The sequence below is a fragment of the Alnus glutinosa genome, chromosome 1 (genome assembly GCF_958979055.1).
Source record: "Alnus glutinosa chromosome 1, dhAlnGlut1.1, whole genome shotgun sequence".
In the NCBI taxonomy this organism is placed as follows: domain Eukaryota; kingdom Viridiplantae; phylum Streptophyta; class Magnoliopsida; order Fagales; family Betulaceae; genus Alnus; species Alnus glutinosa.
Genome location: NC_084886.1, coordinates 34,185,966 through 34,213,758, shown reverse-complemented (window position 1 = coordinate 34,213,758; position 27,793 = coordinate 34,185,966). Strand labels below are relative to the sequence as shown.

Below are 27,793 nucleotides of genomic sequence, written 5' to 3'. Positions count from 1 at the left end.
GCGTTTTGACTCGGTCACACGAGCACACGAAGAGAGAGCGACAACACCGAGAAGAGTCGGTTTGGGCGAGCTTGGGAGGGGCAAAACAAACGCTCTTACGTCGTCTCAGTTCAAGCTTTCCCACCATACTACAACATACAGAGAGAGTCGAGAGGCCGACAGAGATGGGTTTGGAATTGGAGGCGGTGGGAGATCTAGCATTGCACGTAATTCTTACGAAGTTAGGTCCCAAAGACACAGCGACAGCAGCGTGCGTCAGCAAGAAGCTTAGGTCTTCGGCCTCGGCGGAGTCCCTCTGGTCCAAGTTCTGCTCCCAAGATCTTGACCTCAAGCATCCCCTTGATCCTCTCGGAAACCCTACCCCTTCTTTCAAGGTTCATATACTTAATTCCTATTTCATATTTTCTTTTATGATTAATGGAGTGAATGTGCCAAAAAAAAAAAAATCGAACTCTTTGTCCAATTTCAGTAGCCGGAAAAAGATGTGAAATTTTTGGTGTGTATATACATTAGAATGCTTTTTGACGTTTGGAAAAGATGATTCTTAGTCCAATTTCAATACCAAAGCGCGGAAGAAATATACGTATCGCTCCTGACTGGAACTTCACTGAAACCAAAACGCCAGCAAAGAAGTGTTTTGGGTTCCCCCTTTTCATGGTTTCATTGAGAACCCAGTTGAGAGCAAAGCTGTTAGATCTCATTTTCTTTGTTATGAGCCTGAATTGCAAGGTATGTAAAATAATAGAAAGAACTGGATAAATTGACACTTCGAGGGGTCAGCCTCCTTTTTGGTTTGAAATTCTTCTGATGCCTTTTCATTGATCACAACTGCTAGTTAAATACTAGTTGAATTACAACAGAAATATTCCTTGAACAAACGTGCATAACAGCCCACCTATTGCTGCGCACACAACTACCTTAAACACCACTAAACCACCTGCTGTAACCACGTTCCACTTCTTTAGGAGAAGATGGCAAATGGCAGCATCCTTTTAGGGAAATAATAGTTCATGCAGAAAACCAAATAACAGGACACCAACATCCGAATAACAGAACACATAAAAGAAACACACATGTGTACTTTAAATAACATAAGATGGCACCCAGCTGTCTTCTAGGCTTCTAGCTTGTACTTATGCAATCCCACACGTGTCCCATGGTGAATTAGATCAACTCCACATGTCTCCTGTTGAACTACACACGAACTCCCTAGAATTCCAGCTTCAGACTAACGTGCACATAACATGGCTCCCCTGTTCAGAAGACCTTGCCCACAAGGTCAGGGAAAATCCTCCGCAAATCCTCCAAGTCTTCCCAAGTAGCATCCTGTTCGGTGGTCCCTTTCCATTGGATAAGCAACTTAGCTCCTGCTCGTTTTCCTTTCTTCTTCAAACGCCTGTCCAGCACCGCCTTAGGTTCGGGAGCCAGGGTTCCTTCAGAGGTGAGAATCGGCAACTCCGGCAGGGGTGTGATGTGATCACCCAATTTCTTCTTAAGGTGCGAAACATGGAAGATAGGGTAAATTCTGGAGCTGGCAGCGAGATCAAGCTTGTAGGCCACCGTACCTATTTTCTGGGTTACCTGAAATGGACCATAGTAACGTGGTGACAACTTGAGATTCCGGCGGAGGGAGACCGACATCTGACGGTAAGGGCGCAGTCGGAGGAAGACCCAATCGCCTACTGCAAATTCTCGGAAGGTTCTAGATTTATCCGCAAAATGTTTCATTCTGGACTGAGCGTCTTGGATGTTTTCTTTGAGGAGTTTGAGAATAAACTCCCTGCTTTTTAGTTCTTTTTTCACGGCTTGCACCTTTGTGGTTCCAGCTTCAAATGGCATGAGACGAGGAGGTGGGAAGCCGTAGACTGCTTCAAAGGGACTTATTTTGGTGGAGGTATGCATGGAAGTGTTGTATGCCCACTCGGCTAAGGATAGCCATTTCAACCAATCACGAGGACGATCTCCTGTGAAACTTCTCAAGTAGGCCTCCAGTCCTTTGTTCATAATCTCTGTCTGGCCATCGGTCTGGGGGTGGTAGGCTGAGCTCATCAACAATTTGGTCCCTGTAACTCGGAACAATTCCTTCCAGAAAGGCTGGTGAACACAGGATCTCGGTCACTGACAATGGACTTGGGCAATCCATGGAGCTTAAAAATATGATCTACGAAAGCTTGAGCTACAGAAGCTGCGGTGTAGGGATGGCTCAGAGGTGTGAAATGGACATACTTGCTTAACTTGTCAACCACAACTAGTACAACATCCTTCCCTTGGGAATTGGGTAAGCCTTCAATGAAGTCCATACTCACCTCAGTCCAGTTTTGCTCTAGAATTGGTAATGGTTGCAACAATCCTGCAGGATGGAGATTTTCTGTTTAATTGCGCTGGCAGGCCTCACATTCCTTGACAAACCTCCTGACTTCTTGCCTCATACCAGGCCAGTAGAACTCTTTCTTGAGTCTGGAGTAGGTCTTTTGAGCTCCCATGTGCCCTGCTAATGGGTGACTATGAAATTGTTGCAGGACCTGCTGCTGGAAGGCCTTCAAGTTGCCCAAGTGGATTCGTGCCTTATAGAAAAGAAGTCCCTGGTGGAATCGGTACTTCTCTGCATCCAGTTCCCCTTGCTGGAACTGCGTAATTAACTCCTGAAGCTGCTGGTCTTCGGCATAGCTGCTGATAAGCTCCCTGGTCCAAGATGGTTGGAATGTGCTAATAGCCTGATTGTGTATGGTAGTAACCTCCTTGTTAGTGGTCAAATTCAGCTCCTCTGGCTCACCTGCAGCTGGTATTGCTTCCTGATTTTCTTCTGGCCAATCCTTCCTGGACAGTGTATCTGCAGCTCGGTTTTCCCTTCCCTTCTTGTACTCAACCATGAAATCAAATCCTAGGAACTTGGATACCCACTTTTCTGAGCAGGGGTACCAATCCTTTGTTCCAACAAATACTTTAGAGCCTGTTGGTCAGTCCTCACCTTAAAAGTATGCCCTAACAGATAATGTCTCCACTTCCTGATGGCCATAACCAAGGCCAATAACTCCTTCTCATAAGTAGATAGACTCAAACTTTTACCCTTCAGCCCTTGACTAAGATAAGCCAGAGGTTGTCCGGATTGCATCAGAACAGCTCCTATCCCTCCCCTAGATGCATCACACTCTATGATGACGGGCTTGGAAAATTCGGGTAGGCCTAGAACCGGAGGAGTCGTCATGGCTTTCTTAAGGGCGTTAAAAGCCAACTCTGCATTGTCACTCCACTTAAAGGAATCCTTCTTTAATAAGCTAGTTAGTGGGGAAGCTATTCCTCCATATCCCTTCACAAATTTTCTATAATACCCGGTTAACCCCAGGAATCCCCTTAGGGCCTTGATGTTGCTAGGAATTGGCCAGTTAAGCATGGCTTCAATCTTTGAAGGATCAGCTTTTACCCATTCTTCAGATATAACATGGCCTAGGTATTCTACCTCATGACAACCAAAGTGACATTTTGAAAGTTTGGCATACAACTGATGCTGCTGGAGTAATCCTAGAACTGCCTTCAAGTGTTTTAAGTGATCTTGAAGACTCTTACTATAGACTAAGATGTCATCAAAAAACACTAAAACACACTTCCTTAGGTAGGGTCTAAAAACATCATTCATAAGGCCTTGGAAAGTTGAAAGGGCATTAGTCAGCCCAAAGGGCATGACTAAGAACTCATAATGCCCTTCATGAGTCCTAAAGGCTGTTTTTGGGACATCCTCAGCATGCATTCTAATTTGGTGGAAACCATACCTCAAATCTAGCTTAGAGAATATGACTGACCCATGTAATTCATCTAATAACTCATCTATGTTAGGTATAGGGTACTTATCTTTGATCGTGTTCTTGTTAAGTGCCCTGTAATCTACACATAACCTCCAGCTCCCATCAGCCTTCCTCACTAGCAAAACTGGCGAAGAATATGGGCTCTGACTAGCTCTGATAATCCCTGTTGACAACATCTCTTTCACCAACTTCTCAATCTTTTCCTTTTGATAATAAGGGTACCTATAGGGCCTGACACAGGTGGGCAGAACTCCTTCTATCAATTGAATTCGGTGATCAAAACTTCCGTTGGGAGGTAGTCTAGTTGGTTCTTGAAAAACCCCTTCAAATCCATCCAACAATTCAGCTATTGCCGGGTCCTGCAATTTCTGGACCCTTGGAGATTCTGCTCCTGAGAGTTGCTGCCAAATGCCCTTATGTTCAGCTCCTGCCTGCTTTGGTAATTCCTCTCCCACCTCCAGATGAGTTGCAAACCGGTTCAGCCCTTCCAAGGTGACCTCTCGGGTATGGTGTTGAATTTCATGGTGAGTTTAATGAAGTCCCACAAGATAGGACCCAAGGTACTCAGCCAATCAACTCCCAGCACCATGTCACAGCCTCCAAGAGTCAAAAGATGCAGATTGGCTTGAAATTCTTGTCCTTGTAGGCTGAAATGACAGCTACACAGCAGCCTGGGCAGGGGACCTTTTCTCCATTAGCCACCATCACTGATAACTGGTTCCTCTCCTCGGCATGAAGGTGAATTCTCTTAGCTCGGTGCTGGTCCACAAAGCTGTGGGTGCTTCCTTTTCATTGAGAATCACCACTTGCTGCCCTCCTATTTTTCCCATCAACCTCATTGTTCGAGGTGCCAATGCTCCGGCCAAGGCATGCAAGGAAATGCCTAACAGCTCGGCTTCTTGACTCTCAACTTCAACTTCCTCCTCCTGCACCACTTCCTCCACTCTTATTTCTTCAGATTCTTCCAGTGTTACTCCTTCCAACAAAAACAACCTTGGTCGGCTGCACCTATGGCCCGGTTGGAATTTCTCATCGCAGTTGTAGCACAATCCCTTTTCTCTCCTTTCTTGCATCTGAGCTGGGGTCAGCCGCTTAATGGGGATACTAGTCCTTCGGTTGGGGTTATATGAAGGGGTAAGGCTGTTGGTGTTTGATTGGTTAGGGGCAGTGATTCTAGGTGGGTTTGGGGTGGATGCTAGCTTGGTATACCCCTGGGAATTGGTTCCCCAGGCCGAATATTTGTATCCCTTGCTTCTTAACTTAACCTCCTCTTCCTGCAACCTAGCTAACCCAAAGGCAGTGGTTAAATCCTTAGGTTTTAGCATAGTGACAACGATTCTAACCTCCTCCCTCAGTCCACTCAAGAATGTGCTAACTTTGAACTCTTCACTAAGGCCTTGGATTTTGTTGGAAAGGATTTCAAACTGGGTTTGGTAGTCCTCTACGTTTGATGTCTGTTTGAGCTTGGTAAAAGCCCCTACAGGATCATCAAATGCGGAAGGAGAAAATATGGTTCTAAGAGCACTGACAAAATCCTCCCATCCTCCTGCATATCCAGCATCCATTAACCAATGATACCATGTGAGAGCTCTTCCTTCCATGTGAAAGGCAGCTACATATACCTTCTGGCTTTCTGGGGTGTTGTTGTAGGAATAAAACTATTGGGCTTTAAGGATCCAGTTGTTTGGTTCAGCACCATCAAACCTAGGGAAATCTAACTTAAGTGGTCGGGTATGAACTCCCCCTTCTTTCTCAACATAACTATGCTCTCCACTATTTTCCCCCTCTTTCTCCTTCCCCTTCTCTTCCCTGCCATTCTTATTCCCTCCTCCACTGCTATCCTTACTTTTCTCTCCACTGCCCTCCCCATTTGGACCCTCTGGAGTTTTGGTGCTTTGGCTATTCTTTTGGCTAAAGAAAGCAAAATTACTTGCTAAGGTACTTACTTGTTCCACCAGGTTGTTTAAGAGCTTTGTATGTTGTCGAAGAGTTTCTAAATTGCCTGATGTTTCTTGTTTGGTAGCTGCTACAGTCTCAGAGAGTTGAGCAAAGTGAGTCCCATCCACCATAGTCGCAAGAACGCGGTTCTGATACCGCTTGTTATGAGCCTGAATTGCAAGGTATGTAAAATAATAGAAAGAACTGGATAAATTGACACATGTTATGTGTACGTTAGTCTGAAGCTGGAATTCTAGGGAGTTCGTGTGTAGTTCAACAGGAGACATGTGGAGTTGATCTAATTCACCATGGGACACGTGTGGGATTGGAAAAGGACAAGCTAGAAGCCTAGAAGACAGCTGGGTGCCATCTTATGTTATTTAAAGTACACGTGTGTGTTTCTTTTATGTGTTCTGTTATTTGGATGTTGGTGTCCTGTTATTTGGTTTTCTGCATGAACTATTATTTCCCTAAAAGGATGCTACCATTTGCCATCTTCTCCTAAAGAAGTGGAACGTGGTTACAGCAGGTGGTTTAGTGGTGTTTAAGGTAGTTGTGTGCACAGCAATAGGTGGGCTGTTATGCACGTTTGTTCAAGGAATGTTTATGTTGTAATTCAACTAGTATTTAACTAGCAGTTGTGATCAATGAAAAGGCATCAGAAGAATTTCAAACCAAAAAGGAGGCTACCCCTCGAAGTGTCAATTTATCCAGTTCTTTCTTTTATTTTACATACCATGCAATTCAGGCTCATAACATTCTTCAAGTGGGGTCTTGGTTGGGTTCTTCTTTTCTTCTCTCAATGAGAAATGGATTGGTGGGCCTTAGCGCTTACCTTGGTTCCTTCCTTTTCAGTGTGAGAAATTTCTAACTGAAATGTATGTATGGGAAAATTGGTTGACATGACTGCTTGAGTCGAATTCTAAGAGGTCAATGTTAACCGTTTACTATATGTTTTGGAGTCATTCGAAGACTTTTTAGTACCTTCCAAAAGAAGTGGCTTATTCTCTCCCCGTGGTATTCCCTTTTTAACTTCAACACTTCTGTTGGAGCACGGTTTGTCAAGTAACTAACTGGATATAATGGATCCCCTTCAGTGATTATAGTGCCATTTCTGAGTTACATGCAGTTACTTTTTTTTGTTTATATCTATTTGCAGTCAACTCATCTTTTCTGCTTGTTGAATCGTATGGCAGATATCAGTCTTTTGTTCATAAAAACTTATGTTCAGGCTGCGAGTCCTAATTAGTTAAGATTAGTGCTGTGCTGTGCTGAGTTGTATCATGAAATCAATTCAAGTGGTATTTTTTTTTGACAAATCTCTCTCTCTCTCTAGAAATCTTATCAAATATGGCGGGAAGCTTTCGGTATGTATCCTTGGCTGCTGGTCATGCGGGTTAAAAGATGTTTGGGGAGACTTAAGAACTGGTTGGGCATTAATTTTCCGGAGGCTGAAGCTACACTTCGCAAGGGTGCATCAGAAGCTGATATTCAACATTTAGAGAGAATCTTGAAAGTGAAATTGCCTCTTCCCACAAGGATCCTCTATCGGTTTTGTGATGGTCAAGAATTTACGGCTAGACAATATGCAGATGAAACTTTATTGGGACTCATAGGTGGCTATTCTTTTTATGACCACGTGGTAAATGTGTATTTGTTTCCTTTAAGAGAGGTGATCTTAAAAACAAAGGCAGTAGTACGTCACCTAGGTTTTTCCAACAAATCTAAGTATATTGTTGTGGCTGGTTCCGCATATGCCAGCAAGTTGTTTTTCCTGAACTGTACAACTGGTCAACTCTATGTTGGTACTGCAAATCTTCCAACTGATGGAGAAATGATTCCATGTGTACCAAAGGAATTAATAAGTTCAGTGCATGATTTCAATGGTGATCAACAGCAGGATGCAATGCTACTATGGTTAGAAGAACATGGCCGTCGCTTAGAAAATGGCATTATTAAACTTCGTGAAGAAGAAAATATCAGAAGTATCAGTCTGTTTCCAGAGGAACCTCCACTCTGTTCCACTGCTATAACCAATGGGGTGAAAGTAAGTCAAAACATATGGATTTCATATTTTAGCTTTTCATGCTTTTATTTTGGCATGGTGAGAAAAACAGTGAAGTGTGGTGGTTTATGCATCCTGCTGAGGCATATTAGTATGTACCAGATTGGACTTCATATAGACCCCAGCATGGGATATCATGTATTTAAGGTTGCACTGTATGAATGGGTTCAAATTTTTAAAAATTGGTACTTTGTGAAGCTTCCTTGTTCCCTGCTTGAAACTTACACGATCCAGCACCATCCCCCTTATATTTTCTACTTTTTTCTTAGAGCGGCAGATAAGTGTTGTTCACCTTGTTATGTGCTGTATGATGTATTTTATGATTGCTTGTTATGCAACTCTATCCATTAGTACTTGCTAAGCTTTGTCAGTAAAATCACCTAGAACACATGCTTTCATCAGGTGTGTACGGGTTTGTACCCAGTATCAAGATGTAGTTCATTTTTGCAGCATGTGACAACCATGTGTCTTATAGGGTAAAAAAACAGTGTCTAACAGGTCAAAATCTTATAACTAGGACGGTGATACACACTTATACAATGGACATTTATTTGTGTTGGGGGTTGTTGGGGGGGGGGGGGGGGGGGGGGGGGTGGGGGGCTTGGAGAATGGTCTTTAGTATTTTTGGAATGTAGCAGACCTACCATAACATCAGATGTTTGGTTGAAGCAGCCATTAATTATGGATTTAGGCTCATACACTTTGTGAAGTTGTTCAAAGTTGCTGGAGCTATCTATCATGTCTGAGTAGTATTTTGCACTTATAGAGAGGGGTTTCTATTGTATTGCACTATACTGATTGTTTGAGAGTGGTAAAAGTTGCTGGAACTATTTCTCTTTCTTCTAATAATTTGATTATCATAAATTAAGTCATTTTAAAGCATCCTTGTAACAAGAATATGTGTTGGATTATGTATAACATAGTAGGAGTTAGAAGATATAGTCTGGGAAAGATATAAAGATTCAAGAGCTCTTCTCATTTATCATTGGTTATCAAAGAGCTCTTCGACTTTATATCCTTGGCCTTTTCATTCATGTCATTATTGTAGAAGCTGTTATGGTGTGATTCCTGTTGCTAATTACATATCCACTACAGCTACTATTATCTTCTCTGTTGTCATATGGAAACTAATAATAAATAAATATTTTCTTAAGGTTCGTGCTTCTGCTGTGTTTATTCCGGAGGCAGCTGCTAACGCTCAGAAGGATCATGCTAAGTATACATTTTCGTATTCGATCCGCATGTCCCTTCAGCCTGAAGGATGCATCATTGATGGAATTCCCTTCAGCTCATGCCAACTGCATTGGAGGCATTGGATCATCCGTGCTTATGACCGCATAGTATCCGAGGTTAATGATGAAGCAGTAATAGGAAAGGTAAAATTTCGTACAATCAGTTATCTTGTATAATTTCCACTAGTGTAAGCTTGCTCTGAATGGACAATCTAAGTCTTTCTTTGAAAGAATCTAATAGGACTCATAATTTCTCCATCTTTTGTTTTTTTGGTTGAAGTTGGTGCAGACACAATTTTGGCTGACAATGTAATTAATATCATCAAAGACAAAATTTATGATATCTACATGAATCTACTGATGGCAACCAATGGATATTTTAGTTGAGTGACTTAATTGAGCCAAGCAGTTTGCTTGCCTGATTTTGTACACTTTTAAGTAATTCTTACCTCAAAACCTGCTTCTCTGATAATCTTTGTCCAACCCTCAATTGAATTCCAAATATTCCAAGGACTCTGGCCACCCCCCACCCTATTTGAGCATCTCCCTTGATGCTATTTTTCTTTTGCCAATAACAACAGCCCTATCTCATTATAGTGATGAGTAATTTCCTGTCATTTGAAGCTTTTCAAATTTAAAGTTTCACATAATCTAAAGATTTGTGAATTTTTCTTTGTTTTGAAAATTCAATACGGACTCTTGAACTTCAGTGTCAATTTGTAAAAGCCAAAGCATTTAAATTCTAACTTTCTCATATTCCCTTTAGATAAATGTAATTTCACACAATAAAGAAATTCAAACCTAGTTGGCACCAACTTCAAGCGAAAGTTTTCTTGTATATGAGCACAATTTTGTAGAAATACTATCAAGCATATGTATTTCGAAGGCATTATTGAGTCGGCATAGAGTTTGGGCTTTCTCAAGCATGAAATGCAATCCAGGACGGAAAGTTCAGTGTTAAGCTTTGGTGGATGAATAGGTAGAAGTATCTCTTTCCTCTCTCTTTTGCTATCCTCTGTTTCTGTAGATCCCTTTCAAAATTAATTTCGTCGAAGTTCTATTTTATTACATAAAGGTTCATACTGCATTTACTCAACATTTTTTTTGGATTAATAACTCATTTCATTGACAAGCATAGAGGGGCGCAACCCTAGCAGACATGATTTATACAAAGAGAGTCCCCCTTAAATGCTAAAAGAAGAACAAAATTCCACAAATTTAGAAAAATTAGAAATATGAGAAATATTATACGGCCCTGTCCAATTAAAAAGCGATTTGACCAAGATGTTCTTGAGCTCTTCTTTTGTCCTGTCACGATCTTCAAAACATCTTGTATTCCGTTCTCTCCATATGCTCTACATTAAGCACAACGGGGCTATCCTCCAGATATCTAGAATTGAATGACTACCCATCTGACCTCTGCAACAATCTAACTGTATCACCCTTGCAGGCATAACCCATTGGACGCCGAAAAGTGTAAAGACCACACTCCATAATTCTCTTGCCACTTCGCAATAGAGAAGAAGATGATCAATAGATTCTTCGCTCCTCTTACAAATGCAACATCATTCCACCACTATTACTCTTTTTTTTCTCAGATTATCCAAGGTCAAAATCTTACCAAGAGCTACTGTCTACACAAAAAAGCTTACTTTTAAATAGACTTTAGTTTTTCAAATACTCCTCTAAGGAAAAGAACCCCCCGAAGTAGATAACTTGTGAAAATACGATCTCACCTAAAACTTCTTACTCTTTGAAGGTATCCACCAAATACAATCCTCACCACCTGGTCTCCATCTGAGGGAATATAACACACCAAAAAATGCAACCACCAAATCTACCTCCCAATCTTGTACAAATTTTACAAAAGAAACATTCCACTAAATAACACCATTGGAAATTTGCATGTTGTCCACAACCCACGCCTCCCTACAACAAGCAATACAAAATAACTTCGAAAGAGCTTCCTTCAATGGCTGATCCCTACACCATACATTATGCCAGAACCGAATCTTAGACCCATCTCCCACTTTATATTTGATAAATCTTAGGGGTGGGCAAATTATCCGATTACCAACTACCGAAAACCCACCGACCGCCACCGAACAGCCTTCGACTGCCTACTGCCTACCGTATATTTAAAAATTTGAAAATCGAAATAAATTTATATTTCGAAATAATAGTCGGTTGGTAATCGGTGAAAATTTGATTTTCGTCAGTTACCGACTTGACCCGACTAGAGTACCAAAACGACTCTGTTTTGCTACTCTATATAGTCGATTTTCTTTTCTCCCCAAACCGCATCATTTGCTAACCCTAGAATCTAGATCACTCCCTCCCCGCCACTCACGCCTCACACCCATCTGCTGCCCTTTGCTTCCCCAAGCCTCCACATGTACCACGATGCAACAGACTGGTTGCTGCCACTTCTTGCACAGCTGGTACATCTGGGACGGTTGAGGCAACTCCCCGAGATTGTAGAGAAGCTGAACATCTTTACGAACATTGAGATTGTTAGTAGGAAGCAAGTCCAGTTTGTGCAGTGAGAAGATCATGAACATGTGCACGGACCACGAGCCAATCCCGTTGAATTGGTACTTGGGTTTATTTTTTTTCTTTGATTTATATATATTGTGATTTGTGGGTTTGATTATTGTTTGAGACTCTTGGAGTTTTGGGTTATTGGGTTTGTTGGAAACTTGGAATTTTAGGCTGTAATCTTGTTGAATTAATGGTTGAATTGCCTATTTATCCGACTGACGATTACCGATTTATCCGATTATTCCGAATTATCTGAAAATTTTGAAAATATTTCTTCTCGGAAAAAAGTTTTACCGACAATTTAGGTCGGGAGTCGGAAATGGTGTTTCCAACACCGATATACCCGACACCCACCCCTAATAAATCTCGAGAAAATCCCCTCCCTCCTAATATGTTTCCATACTCCAACACTAAAAAGCCCCGCTACCTCCTTAGAACATCAATCACCACTCAAACTATCATATTTTGCTTCCACAACCAAAGGATTGTTTGGTCTTGTGATTACCTCCCTCCTCCCTTTAGCAGGGTTTGAACTAGCTAAATCCAAGTAAAGTGTGAATGATGAGTTTGCATATATGGTAGTTGAACCTATCTTGCATCATGTCTTTGATAATGCGTTTTCTTATTTCATAAGAAATGTCTTTAAATACCTGAAATGCATTGTCATGTGCTTTACAAATATTTCAAATTTTTTCCCCCTTTTTTTAAGTGATGACGATTCAAAATCAACAATAAAGGGGACATACAATTGCTCCCTCAACAAGGTTAAGCTAGTGAGACTGATTGAAGTGATTTACTGATTAGCAAAAGATAAGAAACAGATATCTAATTCGTCTCTTTTGGAGATGATGCTATATATGGTTGCCAAAAAACCTAAGATGAACTGCTTGATTGCAGAACAAGAGAGTACATGATGGAAATCAGAAAGCTTCACTCTACTGTTTCTTGAAATGCCCTGACCAAAATAAAATCTTATTTTCTGGTTCGGAATCAAAATTTGATGACATGTTGGTGCAACATGAAAATATTTTAGTGAGAACAATCCATCACTTTTAGGTTTGGCCCTGCCTATCCCATATCTCAGGCTGAGCTCAGGCAGAAGATGGAGCAGAGATCAGGCTGGGCGGCTGAGTTCGGGCAGGCATCAGCCCAGCTCATGGAGGCTCGATTAGCACTCATCATACGAAATGGTCCAGAAAATGAATAACTATCATGATATGAAAAATGCACCTCTTACCTATTGGAAAATATTGATCTGAACTTCTTGTTCTCTTTAAAACATGTAGATCTATTGCTGCTTTATTTCATTTATAATATAAACTATGCCCAGAATCAGATTAACTTTTATGAGAAGCACTTACTATTGTTTTATATGGTTGCAGTTCCCACTATTGCATCCAGGTGAGAAAGAATTTGTTTATGAGAGTTGCACACCTTTATCAGCATCTTCAGGTTCTATAGAGGGATCTTTCACATTTGTCCCTGGCAGGTACACAAAAACCCATCATTTGTTCAACTTAGTTTTATTTAAGTTTGTCTGAAGAGTCCTTATGAGATATGAGTAACATGCAAGTGGATGAGTGCACTTCAATGAAACCTACCTGCTGTAGATGAAATGAACATGCCTGTGTTTGATGAATAATAATAATTTTATTAACTTATCAAAAATAATAATAATTTTATTAAAAGACGTAAATTCCTTGTACACTAAGAGTATACAAGCAAATTCAAAGCTTTAACTGCTACTACAATTTAGAAAACAAATCAGATTTACCAAATTCCATGATGGAAAGTTAGAAACATGAACAATAGCCCAATCCAGAAGAGATCTTAGAAAAGAGGATTTAAGAAGAAACACATTTGTGGAATTCTCTCTTTAGCCATTTTGGGATGTCTTGGGTTATGCCTAAACGGATTATTGACTTGCTTGCATGTTGGTGGTCATCTGGTAGATCAAGGAGTGCTGCTACTTGGAAAATGGCGCCTATTTGTATCTTTTGGTGCTTATGGTGGGAAAGAAACAATAGGAGTTTTGAAGACTTGGAAGAGATCATTTCTTTGCTCTATCACTCTTTGTATTGTTGGACTTCGGCTTATGTCCATCCTTTGTATATTTCTTTTTTTGACTTTCTCACTCGCTTTTCTATTTCTAGATAGATGTTTTCCCTGTATACTTCAAGTGTACTAAGGGGTGGCTTACGCTTTTTCTATAAAATTGATCTCTTACCTATCAAAAAAAAAAAAAAAGAAGGAAGAAACACATTGGTCTCGTTATTCTCAAAGAGCCGACGATTTGTTTCTCTCCAAATGCTCCACATTAAAAGGGCAGGAATAACTTTCCAGATAGCTTATCTAGGATGTCCTCGCCCAAGAAATTTTCAACAATTGAGAAGCTGAAGAATGTTACCAGGCACGGCTCCAAAGACCCCAAAACTGTTAAGAACTAAGTGCTAGATGTCAACGGCATACTCATAATAAAGGAGAAGATGATTAATAGTTTCATCATCCTTCTTACAGAGGCAACATCGGTTAATCAGCTGAAACCCCTGCATTTTAAGATTGTCTATCGTGAGGATTCTACCCAAAGCCGTTGCCCATAAGAAGAAAGCAATGCGAAGAGGGCCTTTCACCTTCCAAATGCTTTTCTAAGGGAATGAACTATGCACACTTGAATGTAACATAGTATAGTAGCTCTTCACTACAAAACCATGGCAGCTTGAAGTAGTCCACACCATGCTATCCATTACTCCTGGAAGGGGGTTCACAGAGTATAAAAGAGTAAGAAAAGAATCCAGAGATTCAATTTCCTGATCTTGAGCATCTCGAATGAAGTAAGATTCCAAAGGGTGTGGGGACTGGAGCAATCCATGTAATTTGACACCAAAGCATCCTTGTTACGTGCTAAGGAAAAGAATTCAGTGAAAGAACACTTTAAAGCACTATCACAGCACCAAATATCGTGCCAAAAGCTAATGCAAAGACCATCCCCAACCTTATAGGAAACAAAATTGGAAAAAACTCCCCAATGTTTCCTAATATACCTTCAGAGACTCACCCCATAAGTACCTCTTGCTTCCTCTGAGCACCACTCCCTCTGGATCCTGTACTTCGACACAATCACCTGCCCCCATAAATAATCTTGTTCATTTCCTGAACCTCCAAAGCCCTTTACCGTGTAGGGCTTTGTTAAATAGAATAAGATTTTTGAAACCCAACCCCCCTCTTGCAATTGGGGAATAAACAGTCTTCTAGTTTACCAAATGTAACTCGTGGTCCCTGCCAAGGTTGTCCCACAAAAGTCCCTCTGAAAACGCTCAAGTCTTGTGGCTATGCTAGATGGTAAAGGGAAGAGATAAAAAAATAAGTGGGAATACTAGAAAGCGTACTCTTGATGAGAGTAAGACGCCCTCCCTTGGACAAGTAAATCTTCTTCCTACTTGCCAGCCTTTCTTCCATTTTGTCAACCACCCCATCCCAAAGAGCTTTAGTTTTGAAGGGAGCACCTAGAGGAAGACCCAAGTAACGCAACGGAAGAGAATGGATATTACAACAGAGAATATTAGCCAGCTCCTCAATGTGCGGGACCTCTCCCACTGCGACTAGCTTGGATTTTTGAAGGTTAACCTTTAACCCCGAAATGGCCTCTAAACACAAGAGAATGTGATCCAAATTACGGATTTGATCCACGTCAGCATCACACAGAATAAGAGTGTCATCTGCGAACAACATATGTGAAATTTTCAAGGGGGAATTGTTGAGATTGTCTACTTAGAAGCCAGAAAGAAAGACCCCATCCATCTCTAGAAAGCATCCTATTGAAGGCATCCATGACTAAGACAGAGAAGAGGAGAGAGAGGGTCCCCTTAGCAAAGTCCCTGAGAGCTACCGAAGAAGCCATGCGGGACGCCGTTGATCAGGATCAAGAAGTGAGCCATGGAAATACATGCAAAAATCCACATCCTCCATTTTGAGCCAAACCCATTCACCTCAAAATATAGTGAATGAAGTCCCAATTAACATGGTCAAAAGCGTTTTCCATATCAAGTTTGCATAAAACCCCAGGAATTCCTTATCTCAATCTGCTATCCAGACATTCATTGGCTATAAGAACTGAGTTTAGAATCTAATGCCCCCTAATGAAAGCATTCTGGCTGTTAGAATAAGAGCTCCCCCTACTGGCTGCAATCTACTACCAAAAACTTTTGCTAGGATCTTGTAGACGTTTCCTTTCAAGCTAATAGGTCTGGAGTCCCGTATCTCCAATTGACCAAGCTTCTTCGGAATAAAAGTAATTAAATTAGCGTTAAGACTCTTCACAAACCTCTCATGCGCATGAAAATTATGAAAGAAAGTCATGAGATCAACCTGCACAATAAACCAACAGGAACAAAAAAAAAAGCAATGGTAAAGCCATCTGGACCTGGCGCTTTGTCTACCTCAATACTCAGCAAGGCTTGAAAAACCTCCTCTTGATATGGTCTCTCCAGCCAAACCGCTTCGGAAGAATCTAAACAGTGGAACGCTCAACCATCTAATTTGGGACGCCAATGAACTGATTCGGTAAGGAGATTCGAGTAGTATTGGATGATAGTAAGGGTGTATAAACGGAGCGGTTATAACCGCTTTAAAACCGCTAACCGCTAACTGTATAACCGCATAACCGCTTTCAAAAGCGGTTATAAATAACCACTAACCGCCTACCCACACACACACACACATATATATATATATAAACCTCCATATAAACCTTTAAAGGAAAATGATTAGGAATTTAGGATCATCTCCATTTATAACGCTCATTCGTATTTTTGCATGAACTGCTCCAAGATTGATGATAATAATGATATAGTAATATTTTAGAGGCCCCTCTAAAAGTCTATGGTTTGGTCAACTCTTCTCTGTTCTCACACCCTCCTTTCGTTGCATTCAGACTTCTCCGTTCTACACTATTATTAATATATAGTGTAGCTCTCCATCTCCACAACTCTACGCAGCTTCGATCGATCTCCTGTGATTGATTCCATTCAATCTCCGACCTTTTTCTTTTCGCGTATATGGGGTCCATCGTGATATTGATCAAGAAAGGAATTTGAAACAGCGGACTGAGAATTAAAGATGGCAGGGGGAAAAGAGGGACAGAGTTTGGAGTATACCCCCACTTGGGTTGTCGCTGTTGTCTGCAGTGTTATCGTCCTCATCTCTCTCGCTGTCAAGCGAATCCTCCATTACCTTGGCAAGGCATGCACATGTTGGTCTTTCAAATCGATGCCCGGAGGCTTTTAGTCCCACACTGAAAAAATAAGAGAAGCTGGAAGTGAACACTGGCTATAAAAGAAAAACCCATAAGCTTTTAGTCCCACATCGAAAGAATAAGAGAAGCTGGAAGTGAACACTAGCTATAAAAGAAAAACGGATGCACTCAACAAAGCATACCCTTCCCGGCCTAAAAGTGGCCAAAACAGGCCCAAAATCGACCTAAAACCAATCTAAAACCGGTTCAAAACTGGCCTGAAATTAGCTAAAAACCTAAATTATAAAGCGGTTATGTAACCACCGGTTATTTACTCAATAACCGCTAACCGGCGGTTATAAAAATAACCGCCTCCGCCTAGGCGGTTAGCGGCTGCGGTCAGTAAAATGCAATAACCGCCTAGGCGGTTAGCGGTTTTAGTCAATAACTATCGGTTATAACCGTTTGTACACCCCTAGATGATAGTATCTTTAATCAACTCTTTCTTGGAAGTATTATTGCCATTAATGTTGTAAGCAAGCCAATCTTGAGTGAATATCCCTTGTTCGAGCTCGGATCGTTTACGGTTTCCACAAGCTCGAGCTCGGGCTCGAGACGAGCCAAGAAACTGGGTTCGAGCACGGCTCGCCAAGGGGTAAACCTTGTGTGAGATTGAGATCGAGCTCGAGCTCACCTATTAGCCAAGTCAAGTGCCTTATCGAGTACTCGGGTCGGATCAGCTCGAGTAATATTAAAAAAAACGACCCGAGTAATATTAAAATAAAAAAAAGTTAAAAAGAAATTAACAAATAGCTTCGTCACAGGCACCCACTTCTCTTCCTCGCCACAACGTGCTCTGCACCGGCCCCCGTGGCCACATTCTCCCCTCGGCAACCACCAGTGAAGCCTCGCCTGAATCCACCGTGGACACCTCTAGTCCTTCACCATGCTCATCCATGAATGGGCTTGTAGAAATGTGGGATAGAGAGCCATAGGGTTGGAGATTGTTAAGTGTAACACCATGCTCACCACTGTTAGAATATAAGAGAAGTCGGCAAAGTTATGTAGTAGTTTATCTTCCCAATTGTTAGATGAAGAGTTAGAAATATGGAGAATAGTAAACAAAAAAAGCGGAACAAACGAAGAAGTTGGAAGGTTAAAATTCAAAGTTCAGGAAGCTATAAAATTCATGGGTAATGCGTGGAAAGCATTAAGAGATATTGAGAGATAGCTGGATGGCATAAGGGAGAAATTTAACGGCTTAGATTAAAGTGAGCTATTTGGAGCACACGTGCAAGACATCTGGTGCGTTCAAACGCATAGGAAAGTGTATGAGTACTGCTTTGCAGCTTTGGAAGAAACGCTAGGGTTGTGTGTGGCTGCGTGAGTGAGTGACATTTTAGTCAAACACATTCAATGCAATTGGGTTACTTTTGCGTAAGAAATGCAGGGGGTTCTCTCATTAGTCACGTCACACCACTCTTAATGGGGAAGAATCACAACCATGCCATTTTGTAAAAAAAACAAAAACAAAAAACAAAACAAAAGGTGGTGGTTGGCACATGTAAGCATTTTTTTTTTTATAAGTAAGAAGAACTTTATTAAAGAAAGCGCAAGGCGCCCCTAAGTACACAAGAAGTATACACAGGGAAAACTAAAGCTAACCCCAAAAAACCCACAACACCAAGGCCCCAGAACACAAAAGAACCAAAACAAGCTATAAAAGAACCCAACTAAGAACAATACTACCCATTACCCGTCAAGGCACAACAAACCTACAACATGTGTGCCTTGCCTTTCCTACGCCTAGAGGAGTAGTTCGCGTCACCATAGTTGATGGAACTATGCAAATTTAGAAGCTCTCTTTTCCCTTTAGACTTCTGGCGCGCAAAAAACTGGAACTCCTCTTTCATGGCATCCCGAATAGACAAAGCCTCCTCCCCAAAATCCCCATCCATCGCCCAATCTAAAGGCAAACCATCCCAATAATCATCTTCATCCTCCTCCCACACCACAATCTCCCCATTATGATCAAAACCAATTGGCCAATTCCGAGATTGGGAGACACCATTAAAGCAACTACTCGAAGGGGACGAAGGACCTACCACCTCCTGAAGTGCCACGGGAGGGACTGAAATCGGGGGAAGGTTGAGAAACCCCTTCCCAAAAAGGCCCTGATGCATTGGCGTCACTGACTTCTTCATTGTAGGAGGCTTTGCCGCCTTCTCAGCTGGCGGCTCTGCACCTGTAACCCTCTTATCAACGTAGCCAATTGACATCTTCACGGCTTCCAAAGAATCAGAAAGTAGCCCATCATTCCACTTCACAGAATGCCCTTCCTTCAATTTTTTCACCCTCCAAATTCTTTAGATTTGAGGTGGGGGATGGGAGTAGGATTAGATTTTGGCATGACTTGTGGTGTGGTGATTCGATTCTGAAAGAAGTGTTTCTTGATCTCTTTGGCATTGCTCGGGTGAAGGATGCGTCAGTAGCTGATAATTTGGAGAGTTTGGGCGGGTCCATTCAATGGAACGTAAGCTTTATTAGAGAGGCTCATGATTGGGAAGTCGATGTTTTTGCCTCTTTCTTCCAGATGCTGGACTCTACCAAGGTGAATATGGAGAGGGCAGATTGTCTTAAATGGGTCCCGTCCAAGAAAGGTGTGTTCAGGGTGAAGTCATTTTTTGGTTCTATGATGTGTGCTGGAGGTACTCGGTTCCCATGGAAGTGTGTGTGGCGGTCTCAGGCTCCCCCGAGGGCAGCCTTCTTCACTTGGTCTGCAGCTCTAGGCAGAATTTTGACCTTGGACAATCTTAAGAAGAGGAACTTAATTATTGTGGATAGATGCTGTCTTTGCAAGCGGGATGGGGAATCAGTGGACCATATTCTTCTGCATTGCGATCTGGCCTCAGCTCTATGGAATACCATTTTCTCCCGCTTTGGTATTTCGTGGGTCATGCCTAGGAGCATGCTTGACTTACTTGCTTGTTGGTGGAAGTCTGGGAGATCTGAGAGCGCTACTTCTTGGAAGATGGTGCCTATTTGCCTTTTTTGGTGTATTTGGAGAGAAAGAAACCTTAGGTGTTTTGAGAATCTAGAAAGCTCCCTAGAGGAGGTGCTAGAATTGTTTCTCCATACCTTGTATGTCTGGTCGATGGCTTATTTGTACCCTTTATCTATCAGCTTTGCTGAGTTTTTTGCTTCTTTTTCGCTTTCTAGTTAGGTGTTTCCTGTTGTATACTTCTAGTGTACGTAGGGGCGCCTTACGCTTTCAATAAACCTATCATTACTTATAAAAAAAAAAAACACCGAAGGCTTAGAAACCACCACAGGGAGGGGAGAACGCAGCTTCTCTCCTAAATTAGCTGCTTCGGTGAGAGACGGAGGGGCAGCAAGGGGTTTAGGAATCAGAAGCTTCCCCAAAGGAGTGAACTTAAAAGAGACAGAAGCAGAATCCTCCGGAAAACCCAGATCCGGTGCCGGAGAAGGGGGGAAACCGAACATATTAGAGGCTGGAGTCCGGCTAGAAACCGTTGGAAACACCTGGGACCTACTCGACTCACCCCCGGAAGAAACCTTCGTACTTGAAACTGTCCTTGTATTTGTCGCCGACGAGGGCTCCGGCCTAGAGGAAACCCCAACAAAAGCCGATGAAGCTGGACTCGCGCCCTCTTTAGCTCCCAATGCTGTAACCTCCAAACCCCCAGGAGGAAGCGGATTCAGAACCAACCCAGAGGACACCTCCGTTGACGTCTCCGGCGAGGATGGCGGCGGACAGGAAACTATAGGTTTCTGCTTGTGTCGGGCCATGCAAAAACCTAAAAGTTTTCGAAACAGCCCCGACCCGGCAAACCGGGTCAGAACTCTCCTCACAGCCCGGCCCAAAGCCAAATAAAAATCGGGACCCAACTTACGCCACGTCCGCAATCTCAAAGTTTCAAAATTCAAATGAGAGTACTTACCCTGCGGACGTATAGACTGGTCTTTGTCCAACAGATCAAGCGGGTGAACCTCCAAAGAAGAGTAATCTACCGCCGATCTCGGACCAACCTCTGCATGCCGCATGGTGTCGCCAACGAAGCCCTTAACCAGGACCGACCATCACCCACTATGGGCATAGTCTTCGCAACAGTGGTCGAATCCGACCTCAAAACCTCCGCAAAAGAACGCCCCGTCCACTTTGGAGCCAAGCCCAGAGTCGGCCGAACATCCTCCATCGCCTTCTTCGATGAAGAAGAGGAGCCGAGCCTGCCACCCATCGAGACTGAGAAAAAGTCTACAACCTTTCTTAGCTCGTCGGAGAATTTAAGCCATCCCCACCCTCCACGGTCCTCGGGGATAACAATGGACCCTTTCCGACCGCCCAACCCGAATGTTGTCTCCTCTAAATAGCGCCCAGCTTTATTCCCACCTCTCTGAGCAATTAGAACCTTCGAACCTTCTCTGAACGACTTAACAAAATCTTGCTCTACCGGGAGACCCAACAACAATTCCAATGTCGACGCAAGCCACTCAGAGCTCTGAGCATTCAAAAAGACCACACCCAGGCAATTTTTCCTCTTCTCCTCCACCCTCAACGTCAACGCCTCACCCAAAACCGAGAAGGTGAAAGACTTCTACTCCACTAAGAATATCTTATCCATCTACGACACCCTCGGGACTATGACGACCAACCCAAATAGCTACATCGCCGAACAAAGAACCACCCAACGAAACAGATGACCGAAATACAAAGCTAGAGGACCAAGTAGAAGGCTAAGAGAGATAGAGAAAGTGAGATGACGGAACAGAAATCGAACCACATGTAAGCATTTTATCTTCAATCTTTTGTTACGTAGACAGTAAATTATTGTCAATGTGTGTAATGCAAATTCAAGTGTAGGTTTCTTAAAAAATAAAAATCAAGTTTGTTTTTGTTTAGGTCTTTAATTAATGCGACTTTTGAAAAAAAAAATTAGGATAATTTTTTGAAATTTTCATGCCTTAGGCATGTGACTTTTGGAGAGAAGATTTTTGCAAAATCAAGGGCTAACTGATTATAAGGAAATTTGAGAGAGATTTGAGTGAAATTTAATGCAAAGTATTATCATTTGATCTCAGATTTTAAAATGTGATCTAACGATTCTTAAGTATCTAATTATAGAAATTGTAATAATAGTCAATATGAATATTAACTAACATATATACATATATTAAGTTAAAAACATTAACATTGATAATCATTATATAATCATATGATCCTATATATTTAAGGATAATACTTTTTTTTTAGACTAATGATCATAATAATTAGATCATATAATCTAAATTCTAATGTTAATACATATAATCATCTAATCATATAATCTAAATATCTAAGTATGATTGAGATCTGCTAGATATTAAAATCTTAAATCATACTTAACCAATGTATCTAACCATTGGCTATAATTTCTACTTGTACTTGTTTTGTGTGGGAATTATGAATCATATCATACCATATGACTTATGAGATTATCTATAATAAGTATAATAATTATGAATCATCATTATATTAATTCCTAACTATTTACTGATAATACTTAGATCATATGACCATAAGTATTATCGTATGATCATATGATTTAACAATTCATATGATCTTAGTCTCTTAGATATTGGATGTGATCTAACGATTTCTAACTTCTAAGTATCTAATGATAATATTTAGATCATATGATTAAGTATTGATATTATTTATTTTTATTATTTAATATACATATAACCAATTAATTATTGCTACTTAATATATAGTGTCCATTGTTATTTGTTATTTATTTTATATATATATATATATATATATACGAGTCGAACCCTAATAAGCGAGTCGATCCTTATACGAGCAGGTTCACGAATCTTAACCGAGTCCAGCCAAGTTTATAAGAGTTTGTATAAAAATTTAATAATTAAACCTACTTTCGTGTTCACGAATGCCTCATTTAATAATCGAGTCAAACACGAATAGAATTTAGTTGAGCAGATCCCGAGTAAGCTCATGATTAGCTCAGCTCGTTTACACCCCTAATTACCATCGATACACAGGCTAGTGATAAAATTGTTTCTTCTATTAGAATTAGCAAGATGATGAAAGAACTCCGTGTTGTGATCCCCTTCTTTAAGCCAAGTAGCCCTCGATTCCTGCCTCCAACTGATTTCTTGCACAAGGGTCACTTAAGCCAAATCATTTTTAGCATTTTCCTTCCTAGCTCTCCATCTGTTGCCAACTCTCTCTCCTCTTCTAAACCATCAAGAGTTTGAATCTCTTCCAACAAGGCCTTTTTTTTTATTTTTTATTTTTTTTTTATTTTTATAAAGTAAGTAATATCATTAAAAATGCAAAGTGCAATCAAGTACACATGGGGTATACAAGAAAGGCAATTAAGAAGAAGAAGAAAACAAAACAAGGAAATCATTAAAACTAATCACTAAAGGTGTGAGGAACGCAACCGTCTAAGAGTACAAAGAATGAAAGAAAAAGGAAATGAGCTCCTCTATGGTTTTTCCGTACTTCTATGTTCCCAAAGACCTTTTAGTTCCAATGGATCAAATCAGCCTTCAACTGCTTTGATTTGCTAGTAAGGACAAAGCTGGGAGTGCCATAACAACGATAAGAATCCCACCACTGTTTCAAGAGGAGGTTTTTCAAGCCTTGTTGAGTATGGAGGTATATAGTGGTAGATAAAGCGCCGGGTCTGGATGGCTTCACCATTGCTTTTTTTTTTTTTTTTTTCGTTCCTGTTGGTCTATTGTGAAGGCTGCTCTCATGAATTTCTTTCATAATTTTCATGAGCATGAGAGGTTTGTGAAGAGTCTTAACGCTACTTTCGTTACTCTTATTCCGAAGAAGCTTGGTCAATTGGAGAGAAGGGACTTTAGACCTATCAGAATGATAGGGAGCATCTACAAGATCCTGGCGAAATTTCTTGCGAGTAGATTGCAACCAGTAGTGCGAGCTCGTCTTTAAAGGTTGACCTTCAAAAATCCGAGTTAGTCAAAGTGGGGGAGGTCCCACACATTGAGGAGCTAGCTAATGTTCTCTGTTGTAATATCTCTTCTCTTCCGTTGCATTACTTGGGTCTTCCTCTAGGTGCTCCCTTCAAATCTAAAGCCATTTGGGATGGGGTGGTTGAGAAAATGGAAAAGAGGCTGGTGAGTTGGAAGAAGATTTACTTGTCCAAGGGAGGTTGTCTTACTCTCATCAAGAGTATGCTTTCTAGTATTCCTACTTATTTTTTTCTCTCTCTTCCCTTTACCAGTCGGCATAGCTAGAAGACTTGAGCGTTTTCAGAGGGACTTTCTATGGGACAGCGCTGGTGGGGACCACAAGTTACATTTGGTAAACTGGAAGACTGTTTGTTCCCCAATTGCAAGAGAGTTGGGTTTCAAAAATCTTATTTTGTTTAACAAAGCCTTGTTCGGTAAATTGATTTGGAGGTTCGGGAATGAACGAGATTATTTATGGAGGCAGGTGATTGTGTTGAAGTACGGGATCCATAGAGGGGGTGGTGCTCAGAGGAAGCATGAGGTACTTATGGGGTGAGTCTCTTAAGGTATATTAGGAAAAATTGGGGAGTTTTTTTTCCAATTTTGTTTCCTATAAGGTTGGGGAAGGTCTTCGCATTCGCTTATGGCACGATATTTGGTGCGGTGATAGTGCTCTAAAGTGTTCTTTCCCTAAATTCTTTTCCTTAGCACGTAACAAGGAGGCTTTGGTGTCAGATTACATGGATTGCTCTAGCCCCCACACCCATTGGAATCTCAGCTTCATTCAAGATGCTCATGATTAGGAAATTGAATCTCTGGATTCTTTTTTTACTCTTCTATACTCTGTGAACCCCCATCCGGGAGTAATGAATAGCATGGTGTGGATTCCTTTGAGCTGCCATGGTTTTCAAGTGAAGAGCTACTATACTATGTTAGATTTAGGTGAGCATAATGCATTCCCTTGGAAAAGCATTTGGAAGGTGAAGGCCCCTCCCTGCATTGCTTTCTTTTTATGGGCAACGACTTTGGGTAGAATCCTCACGGTGGACAATCTTAGTTCTTAACAGTTGTGGGGTCTCTTGGGCCATGCCCGATAACATTCTTCAGCTTCTCCATTGTTGAGAACTTCTTGGGTGAGGAGGAGACATCCTAGAGAAGATATCTGGAAAGTTATTCTCATCCTTTTAATGTGTAACATTTGGAGAGAAAGGAGTCGCCGGCTCTTTGAGGATAGCGAGATCAGGGTGCTTTTTAAATCTTCCTTTATGAGATCTCTAATGGATTGGGCTATTGTTTATGTTCCTAACCTTTCATCAGGGAATTTGATAGATCTTATTTGTTTTCTAGATTGTAGTAGCAGTTAGAGCTTTCGATCTCTTGGTTCTCTTCGTGTACAAGAAATGTACGTCTTTTAATAAAATTATTATTATTCATCAAAAAGAAATTTTCTGGGTTTTTGGAATTATGTTATTTTCTGTAATTTAGGGTTTCTCTTGTATATTTCCCGTATACTAAAGTTGCACCCCTATGTACTAGTTAAAAAAAAAAAAAAAAAATACTGTAACTGAAAAATCCAAACTCACTGGCTCAACCACATAGATAGCCATGTGTGACTTGGGTTTAACATGTCCAGATTTAAGTGCTAAAAGGGTATTAACGAGAGTTCATTGCAAGCCAAGCAAATGGCAAGATATTGTTAAGTTTTGGTTAAAGTTTTTGTGCATGCGATGCGAAAAAAGTGTTTATTTTATGATCCAAGTGCTTAAAGTTAGAAGTTGTGATGTGATCTTACGGATCAATTATAAAAGACCACTCGCAATAGGACGAATCCTTTATAGGATAGGGCTATTTTTGAGGGTATCGAACCGTAAGGACTGTTCTTAGATGGATGTTTATCGAATACTCAGAATTAATTCTAATCTAACTCATAAAGATATTTGGTTGTTTTGGAAACTAAATTAAAGCATAAACAAGTAATGAAATTCAAGGAAAGAAACATAGGGGTTGAATCCACCACAAACCTCATCCCAATGATCATTCGTACTCATGTGGGATTCTCAGTATACACACGATATGATGCGCGTATGGTTGACGACTACATCGACAAGAAAATACTTTTGTTTTGGAGAAAATGATAAATCATCTTAGGTTAATACGGATCGATCACCTAAACACTGTTTGTGATACGATCCATACTCCCTAGCATGGCCTATACAATCCCTAAACAGCATACATATCACCCAGAATCAAGAATAACCCATCTTAGGTTGCATGAATCATCTACCCAAATTACGCTAAGCTAAGATGTAGCATGATTTATGAATCCTAAGTATGACCTATCAAGCTTCTTGAATGAATGCCAATTAATACCATTGCCTAGCTATCATCCCCATAATCACAGAAAATAAAGATGTTGAATTCATTCAAGACAAAAGACTATCTTATAGACAAGATGGAATGTTATCAAGAATGAGTATTTTCATTGAAGAACACTTTACAAATAGTTTTGCAATTCCCTAAGCTAAACAATCATCGTGTATACTCTGAAAATCCCAGCAATGAATACAAATTACATCATAGAATTTGGAGAGGGTTTCATCAATTCCCTATGAATAAGAGATTAGCTACTCATAGAGGAGCTGAATTTCTCTATTGAATTAGCGAAAGACATCTCCTGGATTGTTCTGTAGCTTCTGGGCAGGTTCCACTCTGAACTCAGAACTCCCTCCCTTTCTGCCCACGAGCTATCTCCTTTTATCCTTTTACAAAATCATCTCCTATTTCAAAAACCCTGTAGCTCATTCAAAAATCCCTGTTTTCAAGGGATTCTCTCACCTCCAATCTCTCATTCTCCGTAAAATCGAGTCAACACTACTTTTGGGGGATCACAGAGCTGTTCTCGTACTGACCAAGTCTTCCAAGAATCTCTCTTCCTCCAAATCCGGTGCAGATCGCATTTCAGATTCTAACTGGACCAATTTGGCTCGATCCAAGTGAGGATTTAGCTCGATCCATATTTGGTACACTTCGCTCGAGCCAAGTTATGAAGTCGCTCGAGCCAGATTGGGTGTACTTAGCTCGAGCCAAGTTATTAAGTCGCTCGAGCCAAGTGTTGAATGTGCATTTGTTTTGAAGAAATCCATGATGTAGAGTACACATTTACCATAAGACCTGAAAACACTAACAAACAGAAAAACACGACAAAATATTATATTACAAAATAACTAAGGTTTAACAAATACGAGTTAAGGGGCTTGAATGCATAACATTCAAGGCTTATCAAGTTGTATTTTAATTTGAAAATAAGCAGTTATAGGTCAAATACTTTCTCATATGATGGTTATTTTTGTTGGCTTATTTGTACTATACATGTTTGCAAATCTGATGCATATGTATACTTTGCTATTAATAATTTTCTTGTATTTATTCCACAATCTAATCCGAATCTACATTGATTTGAAATTGGAATTTTCTAGATTATGAGCCATAGCCCTTGCATAATATATACTTATAAATTTACCACAACATATCTGGTAAAATCACAGTCAATCTATTGGAAGGCCTGTGAATAGCATTTACGATACATATAAGAGAGAGTACAAATTTGACTAATTTTGAGATTGTGAAATTGAACTTTCTGTGTAGGTTAACAGACCCAAAAGGTGCTCCATTTAAAGTTAAAGTGGCAACGGTTGCCCTCCATTTGCCAGACTACATTTTCTGATAGTGGCAACTCCAGCTTACTTATGTATTCATGTGGTCTTTGTTATTAATTATGTCAAGAGTTTTTGGATTTGTGAAAGCTTGTTAGCTTTATATATATATATATATGAATGGCCTTGTTTATAGTTGAACCCAGGTTATCACAAAATGTATGAAGGATCCTTGTTTCGAGAAGACCTGAATATTATGTCAATACTCTTGTTGATATCACTGTTGTCACTCCAATTATTATTAATTTAATATGCTTTATTAGTATTTGTTA

At 40.7% G+C, this 27,793-nt stretch overlaps 1 protein-coding gene across 1 annotated transcript; it reads left to right on the top strand.

Moving 5' to 3' along the window:
• Nucleotides 1–27,793, top strand: LOC133878981 (F-box protein SKIP16). Its single transcript, XM_062317541.1, has 5 exons — nt 1–374; nt 7,075–7,785; nt 8,958–9,179; nt 12,959–13,065; nt 27,454–27,793. The coding sequence occupies exons 1-5, from the start codon at nt 165–167 to the stop codon at nt 27,530–27,532; spliced, it is 1,329 nt and encodes a 442-aa protein (XP_062173525.1). The 5' UTR covers nt 1–164; the 3' UTR covers nt 27,533–27,793.